The sequence below is a fragment of the Helianthus annuus genome, chromosome 3, assembly GCF_002127325.2.
Source record: "Helianthus annuus cultivar XRQ/B chromosome 3, HanXRQr2.0-SUNRISE, whole genome shotgun sequence".
In the NCBI taxonomy this organism is placed as follows: Eukaryota; Viridiplantae; Streptophyta; class Magnoliopsida; order Asterales; family Asteraceae; genus Helianthus; species Helianthus annuus.
In genome coordinates this window covers 156,289,076-156,300,850 of record NC_035435.2, presented here as the reverse complement: position 1 = coordinate 156,300,850, position 11,775 = coordinate 156,289,076, and the positions used below count along the sequence as shown (strand labels likewise).

The 11,775-nt window shown below is 36.9% G+C and overlaps 1 protein-coding gene and 2 long non-coding RNA genes across 3 annotated transcripts; 1 reads left to right on the top strand and 2 right to left on the bottom strand.

The window, feature by feature from the left end:
* Positions 1 to 180: 180 nt before the first annotated feature.
* LOC118490218 lies at positions 181 to 1,945 on the bottom strand. The gene is made up of 2 exons (XR_004888698.1): positions 1,735 to 1,945; positions 181 to 391 (listed from the first exon to the last, which is right to left on the bottom strand). It is a non-coding gene; the product is annotated as an uncharacterized LOC118490218 (long non-coding RNA).
* A 3,525-nt stretch (positions 1,946 to 5,470) lies between these two features.
* Positions 5,471 to 7,214, bottom strand: LOC118490217. Its single transcript, XR_004888697.1, has 2 exons — positions 7,004 to 7,214; positions 5,471 to 5,681 (listed from the first exon to the last, which is right to left on the bottom strand). It is a non-coding gene; the product is annotated as an uncharacterized LOC118490217 (long non-coding RNA).
* A 2,407-nt stretch (positions 7,215 to 9,621) lies between these two features.
* On the top strand, positions 9,622 to 10,079 carry LOC118490539 (pollen-specific leucine-rich repeat extensin-like protein 1; the record flags this gene model as incomplete). Its single annotated transcript, XM_035988234.1, has 1 exon — positions 9,622 to 10,079. A coding segment is annotated over one exon (450 nt), but the record flags the coding sequence as incomplete, so codon positions are not given.
* Between the last annotated feature and the right edge of the window lie 1,696 nt (positions 10,080 to 11,775).

The window sequence follows — 11,775 nt, the reverse complement described above, 5'->3', positions numbered from 1 at the left end:
CAAATACAAATTAATAAACTAAAAATAAGAATTCATAAAAAGGTTATGAAACGGACCCCGATTGACCTCATTCAAGCGGTATTGTAACTGTCTCATCGAACTCTATGATGGGAAATTTTAGCCTTTTGTTTTTATGTTACGCCCTAATTCGTATTTGTCAAAAGTCGCAGCGGAAACACGTACCATAAAATTTCTTTCACTATAAATACCTCAACTTATTTAAGATTTAACTTTAACACAGTTCTTTCTCATAAATCCGTCATCCTCTTATTTACTAGTTAAAAACATAGCTTATGTTTACTACATTATGTACATCAACGTTTCCGTACAATCTCTCTAGTGACTCGATCTTCGATCTCCAATCCTTGGATATCCTCATGACTGGTACTACCTGCGCTCACCACATAAAATTTCACATCATTAGTACGCGTTATAAACATACAAGGTTTGTTCACGTTTACTTCTCGTTTCGTTAACTCTTTACATCCCAGCTTTCCCATCCTGATCATATGATCCGTAGTGAGACTTCTTTGGTATTCCTGCGTTACACTTCATTCACCAAGCACGCAACTATTACCGTTAGTACTCAATTTCATTAGATGCATGCGTACATACCTTTCATACAAACTGATACATACCTTTACGGTCACAAATAGCAACTGTCCTACCTACGTACCTGCATACATACGTTTAAACGCAAAAAGCATTCATACGTATATACCTTTCTTACATCTTTACATCCACGCATATGCTTATGCCTATCTTTATGCATACGTACATGCACCTCTACATACATACATACCCTTCCTACATCGTTACGTACATGCATACACTCGTACATATCTTTATACATGCATACATACACATCTACATACGTACATACTTTAACAAACACGTACTAGATCACGCGTACCTCTTACATAATCATACATCACTAACATGGGTCTTAGACTTAGCTTTATAGCCCATAAACATCTAAGGAACCATCAAAATCATGTTTGGAAAGTCCACCGTAGTCCACGGATATCAAACCGAAGCCCACGGTACATAAATTAACTTAAATAACAAGATTTCAGCTTTTGGGACTTGGGAAGGCCGTCGCCGACGCCCCTAGGGCCGTCGGCGACGGGCCTTGCATTTACCCGTAGCCCAAAAACCCGTAGACAGGTAATTAACCCGTCAGCACAAAAACTGGTTTTCTAGAGCCCGTCGGCGACGCCCCCATGCCCGTCGGCGACGCCCTCTAGATTTTGCATCTTTCTGCAGCTCCGTTTCGTCGTCCGTACGCACTAAAACGCGCATAACTTTTGAACCGTTTACCCGTTTAACCTCCCGTTTCTTCCTACATGCTTGTAAATTCATATTCTATCATATGAACTTAAAATCCCACATCCGGATTAAGGAAATTCTTATCTTACGCTCTATTGACTTATTGTCATTTCCTAATTATTTGACCCGTTATGGGTATTTGCGCATTAATTGATCTAAGACTAGCAAAACCATACTTTCCACTTCCATACTTGTCCAAAACATTACACTAATCGTATAACTTGTTTCTAAACCACTTATTAAAATCGTTTACCCAAAATACCCATCAAGGGCATTTTGGTCAACTTAATCCCATCCTTTACGACATAAGACTACGACACATATTTGACCTCAACCATCATGTTTAATTAATCAAAACGCCATATCACCTAACCGAACATAAGAAGTGATTACAGAATCACTTACCTTATACGTCCGTGCTCGTATCCGATTCCTCGCCTTTTCTTGACCCGTTATCCTTTCATGCTTGAGTCCGTCACGACGTGATTCCTATACTTTCATTTCATCGAAACCACGCTCATATTAGCATACTCATTTGTACATGTAACAATCATATCATTCGCATAATTCATACTTAACTTTCCATAGTCATTACTATCAAACATTAAAACATCTAATCAACTCCATATCCTTTCCAACACACATAATTCATCGGGTAATCCAAATTAACACATATTTACCTATTCTTACCAACAACGATTTTCGCTAACATGCATACGACATAATTTGTCAACCACGATATTTAATATCTTCGAAATCCAAATTCATTATCACACATAACACATAATTAATGCCCACATACTCATATCTTCATAACGCTACATTTGACAACCATGTCTTATAAAAATCAAATTAGCATAATCCTAGCATCATCCTTGGTTAGTGAGGTTATATGCTATGTATATTTAGTACATGTTCACTTTTAACCGTAATTAAGGGACTAGTAGACCACATAGCAACCTCACCCGTTCAAACACAATGTACAAGCTCCTAATGCATAAATTTGACCAACATATACCTTCAACCCGAATTCATGTACGAATTCCATCTAAGGCACATTTTTCAAGTTAGTAAACTACTACTTTCATCACAATCGCTTTTTATACATATAAACTTACAACTTGCATACAATTTCACTTTCTAACTTCATCTAGCAATTTCATCGAACACTTGGCGTGCGCACTAACATTTAAGCACATTGTACAAGCAATTTAAGCATATTCTCCCCACATTCACCTCATGAATCCTTTTATTCAAACAAGATCACATTTTCAACTTCATCATATTACTATCAAAACCTAATACGTAACACATGCATCAACATAATCAAAATAATCCATATACACATGCTCATCATAATCATTATCATACTCATAAACATGGGTTTCATTCTAAATCACTAGATAACTAAAATTTAACCAAGATTCAGCTTAAACATGATAACATAGCAAGATTTCATCCTGATTTAGATCAAACCCACGAATTTAACAAAACCCACTCCTTGGTTGTTCATCAAAACTGAAAATTAAGACTTACCTTGGCTAGAACTTGCTTAGATAATCACTATTTCGACTCATGCAAGTTCGAATTCAGCCCAATTCGCATCCAATTTCGTTGATTAGGGTTCATGAGGGGTTTCCCCCTTTCTTTCTCTTCTCTGATCGAACACACACACGCCCAGGTGTGTGTGTTTGGGGGTTTTTATTTTTGTTTTATATTTAGACTTTCCCTTTATTCAAAAACCACCCCTCATGTTTGTTACTTGCTCATTATTTAACTCAATTTCATAACCTATTTGTTTTAACCAAGTTTTTAACTAGGTTTAATAACCTAGTTATTCCATTCCTTTCTTTTAAACGTGATAACATACTAATAGCTAACGAACTCGAGTTTTTGGGGTGTTACAAGTCTATCCCCCTTAAATGAGGTTTCGTCCTCGAAACCTTTCTCATTCAAACTAGACCAATTATACTCTTACCCCTTTCAGGTTGTTCATTCACTATACTTACTACAACCTAAGCGCATTCGGGACCTTGGCAAAGGTTTTATTCATGCATGAACGTAATTGTACACATCGTTCATATGCCCTCATATTAAGTAAGTTACTTTCATAATTATACTTATGTCCGACTCTTCTCCAGAGCTCTTATTAGTGTCTTTTACTTTATAATACTAGCCCTTAACACATAGCATTACTACGTTTCTTTCATCGAATTTATTCCAATTGTTTATAATTATAAATTGTACAAATCTAAGTACGCGGCTTGTTTCTAACTCCCTATTTAAGCATATCACATTCATATATTTGCTAATCAAAATAAATCGATTTACTTTATACTACTCATTCATCATGTGCCATTTTTCATTTTGTTCAAATGAACATGGCCAACAAGCCGAGCATCAGGGTTAGCATTTCTTAACGATACTTCCTTTCTCACTTCCATTTATACATACACCTATCATGTTTGACTTCTTCTTAACAAATCTATACTTCCCATGCCATACTTCCACGTAACCTTCTCATTTCCTTGACCGGCTAGTAATAGTTCATCGTCCCTATATATTCAAACCTATATTAATGCTTACTTATAAAGGCATTCATTACATCCTTTTATGTTTTAAATCCGTCCCACGGATTTAAACGTAACATTCATACCCTTCATTCCTTCTATGTTTGAATCCATCTAGCGGTTTCAAACATGTCATTCTTACCTTTTCTTTCTTACATGTGTTTAACAAAAACTTAAAGTTTTACCTACCTTCAGCAACAAGGTTTTAAGGTTAGTCATCTTAGTTGTCGAATCATAATTACTTCATTTTAGTTCTATTCATATAGGAGCTTTCTTCTTTCTTACACATTCAACTACCCAAGTAAATGGGGTTCGGCATAAACGCTCTCAATGAGAGTTAAGCATACACATTCGACTACCCAAATAATTGGGTTTCGGCATAAACACTCTCAACGAGAGTTAAGCATAGATATTCCACTACCCAAATAACTGGGTTTGGCATAAGCACTCTCAACGAGAGTTAAGCATACACATTCCACTACCCAAATAACTGGGTTTGGCATAAACACTCTCAACGAGAGTTAAGCATACACATTCCACTACCCAAATAACTGGGTTTGGCATAAACACTCTCAACGAGAGTTAAGCATACACATTCCACTACCCAAATAACTGGGTTTGGCATAAACACTCTCAACGAGAGTTAAGCATACACATTCCACTACCCAAATAACTGGGTTTGGCATAAACACTCTCAACGAGAGTTAAGCATACACATTCCACTACCCAAATAACTGGGTCTTTCGCTTTTAATCATAACTTCTTCTTTCAATCCGTATAACGGATTAAGCTTCTAGCATTCATTAGAGCATTCAAAATCACCCGTTTAAAAACGGATGGTAGCTTATTCTTATTCGACTTGTTCGCTAGAACCGGTCGACTCGCATAACTTTTCATAACCTTCGTTAGCATAACCAAATCCGCAATGGATTTGCTTTTTCGCATTCGCTACAACATAGCGCCCACCTGCTACCCAGTTCTACCGGACATACCTGCAATAATTGCCACGGTCTCACGAACGTCATATGCTTCTTGCGTACTGGCCAGGTGCGCAATTCACACACTAATTTCGTGCCTTCGTGTAATCATCGCCTTATGCCCGAGAAATGGGTTTCAGTTTCGTGCATATTTCTAAAACTTCCCCAAGACCACATCATTGTCTTTCGTTTAATAATTACCCTCCCAAGGAGACCCCTTCCTTTTTCTTTTGACATCGATACTCATACATGTTAGTAGTGTGTACCTGGGGTTAATTTGCCTATTTGCACCTTTGCCCGCCTTAGCGTTCATCCTATTCTGCATTCACGGATCATCCTCTTCAAACTCTTAAGCTTACCTTGCACATAACATACTATTAGTTTCCTTCAAATACATAATCTAATACATACTTACATTTGCTTTTGCATTTAGGCCTCGATCGAGTCTTGGATTGTACGGGTTCTTGATTACGAGAGCACACCGGTTTGAGTTCAAGCATTTACTTTCTATTACTTGATTCTCTCAAACCAGGGCTCTGATACCAACTTGTTACGCCCTAATTCGTATTTGTCAAAAGTCGCAGCGGAAACACGTACCATAAAATTTCTTTCACTATAAATACCTCAACTTATTTAAGATTTAACTTTAACACAGTTCTTTCTCATAAATCCGTCATCCTCTTATTTACTAGTTAAAAACATAGCTTATGTTTACTACATTATGTACATCAACGTTTCCGTACAATCTCTCTAGTGACTCGATCTTCGATCTCCAATCCTTGGATATCCTCATGACTGGTACTACCTGCGCTCACCACATAAAATTTCACATCATTAGTACGCGTTATAAACATACAAGGTTTGTTCACGTTTACTTCTCGTTTCGTTAACTCTTTACATCCCAGCTTTCCCATCCTGATCATATGATCCGTAGTGAGACTTCTTTGGTATTCCTGCGTTACACTTCATTCACCAAGCACGCAACTATTACCGTTAGTACTCAATTTCATTAGATGCATGCGTACATACCTTTCATACAAACTGATACATACCTTTACGGTCACAAATAGCAACTGTCCTACCTACGTACCTGCATACATACGTTTAAACGCAAAAAGCATTCATACGTATATACCTTTCTTACATCTTTACATCCACGCATATGCTTATGCCTATCTTTATGCATACGTACATGCACCTCTACATACATACATACCCTTCCTACATCGTTACGTACATGCATACACTCGTACATATCTTTATACATGCATACATACACATCTACATACGTACATACTTTAACAAACACGTACTAGATCACGCGTACCTCTTACATAATCATACATCACTAACATGGGTCTTAGACTTAGCTTTATAGCCCATAAACATCTAAGGAACCATCAAAATCATGTTTGGAAAGTCCACCGTAGTCCACGGATATCAAACCGAAGCCCACGGTACATAAATTAACTTAAATAACAAGATTTCAGCTTTTGGGACTTGGGAAGGCCGTCGCCGACGCCCCTAGGGCCGTCGGCGACGGGCCTTGCATTTACCCGTAGCCCAAAAACCCGTAGACAGGTAATTAACCCGTCAGCACAAAAACTGGTTTTCTAGAGCCCGTCGGCGACGCCCTCTAGATTTTGCATTTTTCTGCAGCTCCGTTTCGTCGTCCGTACGCACTAAAACGCGCATAACTTTTGAACCGTTTACCCGTTTAACCTCCCGTTTCTTCCTACATGCTTGTAAATTCATATTCTATCATATGAACTTAAAATCCCACATCCGGATTAAGGAAATTCTTATCTTACGCTCTATTGACTTATTGTCATTTCCTAATTATTTGACCCGTTATGGGTATTTGCGCATTAATTGATCTAAGACTAGCAAAACCATACTTTCCACTTCCATACTTGTCCAAAACATTACACTAATCGTATAACTTGTTTCTAAACCACTTATTAAAATCGTTTACCCAAAATACCCATCAAGGGCATTTTGGTCAACTTAATCCCATCCTTTACGACATAAGACTACGACACATATTTGACCTCAACCATCATGTTTAATTAATCAAAACGCCATATCACCTAACCGAACATAAGAAGTGATTACAGAATCACTTACCTTATACGTCCGTGCTCGTATCCGATTCCTCGCCTTTTCTTGACCCGTTATCCTTTCATGCTTGAGTCCGTCACGACGTGATTCCTATACTTTCATTTCATCGAAACCACGCTCATATTAGCATACTCATTTGTACATGTAACAATCATATCATTCGCATAATTCATACTTAACTTTCCATAGTCATTACTATCAAACATTAAAACATCTAATCAACTCCATATCCTTTCCAACACACATAATTCATCGGGTAATCCAAATTAACACATATTTACCTATTCTTACCAACAATGATTTTCGCTAACATGCATACGACATAATTTGTCAACCACGATATTTAATATCTTCGAAATCCAAATTCATTATCACACATAACACATAATTAATGCCCACATACTCATATCTTCATAACGCTACATTTGACAACCATGTCTTATAAAAATCAAATTAGCATAATCCTAGCATCATCCTTGGTTGGTGAGGTTATATGCTATGTATATTTAGTACATGTTCACTTTTAACCGTAATTAAGGGACTAGTAGACCACATAGCAACCTCACCCGTTCAAACACAATGTACAAGCTCCTAATGCATAAATTTGACCAACATATACCTTCAACCCGAATTCATGTACGAATTCCATCTAAGGCACATTTTTCAAGTTAGTAAACTACTACTTTCATCACAATCGCTTTTTATACATATAAACTTACAACTTGCATACAATTTCACTTTCTAACTTCATCTAGCAATTTCATCGAACACTTGGCGTGCGCACTAACATTTAAGCACATTGTACAAGCAATTTAAGCATATTCTCCCCACATTCACCTCATGAATCCTTTTATTCAAACAAGATCACATTTTCAACTTCATCATATTACTATCAAAACCTAATACGTAACACATGCATCAACATAATCAAAATAATCCATATACACATGCTCATCATAATCATTATCATACTCATAAACATGGGTTTCATTCTAAATCACTAGATAACTAAAATTTAACCAAGATTCAGCTTAAACATGATAACATAGCAAGATTTCATCCTGATTTAGATCAAACCCACGAATTTAACAAAACCCACTCCTTGGTTGTTCATCAAAACTGAAAATTAAGACTTACCTTGGCTAGAACTTGCTTAGATAATCACTATTTCGACTCATGCAAGTTCGAATTCAGCCCAATTCGCATCCAATTTCGTTGATTAGGGTTCATGAGGGGTTTCCCCCTTTCTTTCTCTTCTCTGATCGAACACACACACGCCCAGGTGTGTGTGTTTGGGGGTTTTTATTTTTGTTTTATATTTAGACTTTCCCTTTATTCAAAAACCACCCCTCATGTTTGTTACTTGCTCATTATTTAACTCAATTTCATAACCTATTTGTTTTAACCAAGTTTTTAACTAGGTTTAATAACCTAGTTATTCCATTCCTTTCTTTTAAACGTGATAACATACTAATAGCTAACGAACTCGAGTTTTTTGGGTGTTACATTTTAGATCTTTACCTTGTAGATTTTAGACTTTTTGTTTACATCATTGTCTTTTTATTTATCATTGTGCATTTTCTATATTTACGTCATTGTGTCTTTTTGTGACTTATTGTGTCTTTTTTCTTCGACGTTGTGTTATATTTTTTGGCATTGTGTTATAGTTTGCTCGACACTGTGTTATGTTTTGCGATCAATTGTGTCTTTGTACACCTCTTATTTTTAAGGCTCTTTATAGAATAACTTGACCCATACATTAATACATAAAATATAACTAAAAATAAACTTGATGAAGTTTCTAAAACCGAGTCAAAATGCGGGTCACTTGGAAGACTTTTTCTTAATGTCATGAACATAGTCTTTGAATAGTTTGTGCGCGTAGTAAATTTGGTTACTCTTTCCATATTTTTTAAATTTTTTACGGTCAACTACATAAAATTGGTCTAATTTACTTAAATCCTAGACATCTTTCACTAATATTAAAGTCGGGTACAAAAGTGGTTGGATTCGAGTCAAATTGGGTTATAAGTCAAAACACTCTGTTTAAAAGTAGTATTTTTTTAAATGGAAAAGAATCTTACGTTGTAAACTCAGTTTGTTTGGAGTTATGTCTAAGGTCGACTTCTCGACCGCTAAGAGACTGTACCTCCCTAATGCGTAGAAACCGGATGGAATTCATAAATCCTCGGTCCCCGTCAAGTTCGAACCCGGGATTAAAGTCCTAATTTGTCCCTTCAACCAGATGTCCGTCGAAAATTTCTCAGGCGGGAATTGAACCTGCGTCTCCACTAGGGAAGACATGCCTCTTTCCACTGGACCAAATTCTCATGACGTTTAAAAGTAGTATTAAACTGGGTTGGGCTAAGGGGTTTCTGGCCATAATGGGTTTGGATTTAAATAAAACATTTTTCAAATAAAAACATATATATTAAGGGGCTATTTGTTTACATCTGAATGGCTCCATTAAAAGGCAAGCCTTTGAATCGGTCAGACCTCAGGGTGTTTGGTTCACTAAATAATCACCTCTTAATGAAACCATTCAAATCTGAATGGTTCAGCACTTTTTGAGATCTGAATGGAATTTTTGACAAGCCGGCCCTTTGCCCTAATCATCATAAACGCATCTTCTTCCACAACCCCATTCCTCTACTCTCCTCTTCTCTCATCCACAGATCACCGCCACTCCTCCACAACCTCTCCATCGCCGCCCCTCCTCCACAGTCTCTCTTCCACAGCGCCGCCACTCACCTCCTCAGTCGACAACTCCTCAGCCTTCACCTCCACATCAATTCCACAGCCCCATTCCTCTCATCTCCTCTCATCCACCGATTCCATCGTCGCCATGGCTTCATCCACTGAGAAGGAATTTATGCCTCACTACCGATCCAAACGACAAAAAGCTAGGGTTTCGTCTCTCCGACATCGGTATCTCGCACGTCGAAATTGACATCCCTGAACAGCCTCCGTTGCCGATTCATCACTGGAAAATGATCGCTCCGTTGTTAGATTCTGTTAAACGAGTTGGAATTAGGGTTTCTGGATCGGAAAAATTGGAAGAGAAGGTGAGTTAAAGATGTTAAGTTGAGTAGTTTATAATTTTGGATAATTTGTTTTGATTTTTAGTTCAATATTTGTTGTTAGTTGTTATTGATTTTCTTTTGTTAATGAATAATGATAATTTGCATAGCTGTGACTTGTTTTTACTTTAATTTGATGAACATGATTACGTAGTTATGAAAGGGTGAAATTTAGTTTAGGTATGGTATGGTTTGTATTAAGTAGCTATTTTTTGTGTGTTTTGAATTGTGTATAGAGCACTAAACAAGCAGTTATATTTCATTCAGCACAAAGTAGTTCAGAGGGGTAAAAATGTCATTTTACACAGCCATTCAAAGGTGCAACCAAACAGCACTTTACTGGTTTAGTACTTACTGGTTCAAAGTCTCTTAAGCATTTAGACCTCTTATTCATTCAACACTTATTGATTCAGATGTTGCCAAACAGCCCCTAAGATAGATTCACCCGATATACCTTTTATAACGGCTAGTAGTGATGAAGAGGTGGGTGGCGACGGTGGAAGTCGTGGTGGTTACGGTGGTCATGGCGTCGATGTAGGTGGCGACAACCATGATGACACTTTCAATGACGGTAGTTGCGTTTGTAAATTTGTAACTCCCACCAACCGTTCTAGTACATATTCCTCTCGACCATCACCATCGTCCTGCAACCGCAACCACCGTCACCGAAAGTGTCATCATGGTTGTCGCCACCTACATCGACGCCATGACATCGCCACCCACCTCTTTGTCACTACTAACTGTTATAAAAGGTATATCGGGTGAATCTATCTTAATAAATGTGTATTTTTATTTGAAAAAACGTTTTATTTTGGTCCAAACCCATTATAGCCAGAAACCCCTTAGCCAACCCAGTTTAATACTACTTTTAAACGTCATGAGAATTGGGTCTAGTGGTAAGAGGCATGTCTTCCCTAGTGGAGATGCATTCCCTCAACATTCTCATCCACCTCAACATCCTCATCTCCGCTAACTCCATCTTTCATCTATTTTAAATTTACAGATTTTATAACAGTGACTTATATCAGCTCATTCTTGAGTGGCAGAAATTTACATATTAAGGTTCGCATAGATTCAACCTTACTTCTAACCCGTTGGAATAGAGAGGATGCTTCCAGTGAAACCATCGGTTCGATAGTAGTTTTGCATCAAGACTTAGACATAAGGCACATAGTACTCAACAATTGAGAAAAAGACCGATTAGTGCATGTACCCCCTTGTCTTCAGTTGTAAATGCCACCATATGATGCAATTAACAACGGTTATTACTTACAAAATAATAAAAATAGTATTGTTGTATACAAAAGTTTCATTATGTATACAACTAAATATTATGATTTAGGATGAACTTACATCATTAATATTATCGCTTATTCAGTTTTTTCCTTTGTTCTGAACATGAATTATTACTTCTATTCTGCTTTACACCAATAATCCTAAAATACTTCTTATTAACTAATTATGTATAAATATTATATTTATAACATAGTATATTATATTTCCCATCTTACTAAATTCCGATCATGATCATGAAAAAAAAAAAACTGGAGTTGATGATTAGTTCGGTAACTAATTAAATACAACACGTTGGTAGAAGCTTGGCTTGTGATTGTCGAAACTAATTCAATTTGAATCTTTAAATAAATAGTAATAATTTATTGTGTAACAAAAAGGAGAGGCAAGAATAAACAAACCCAA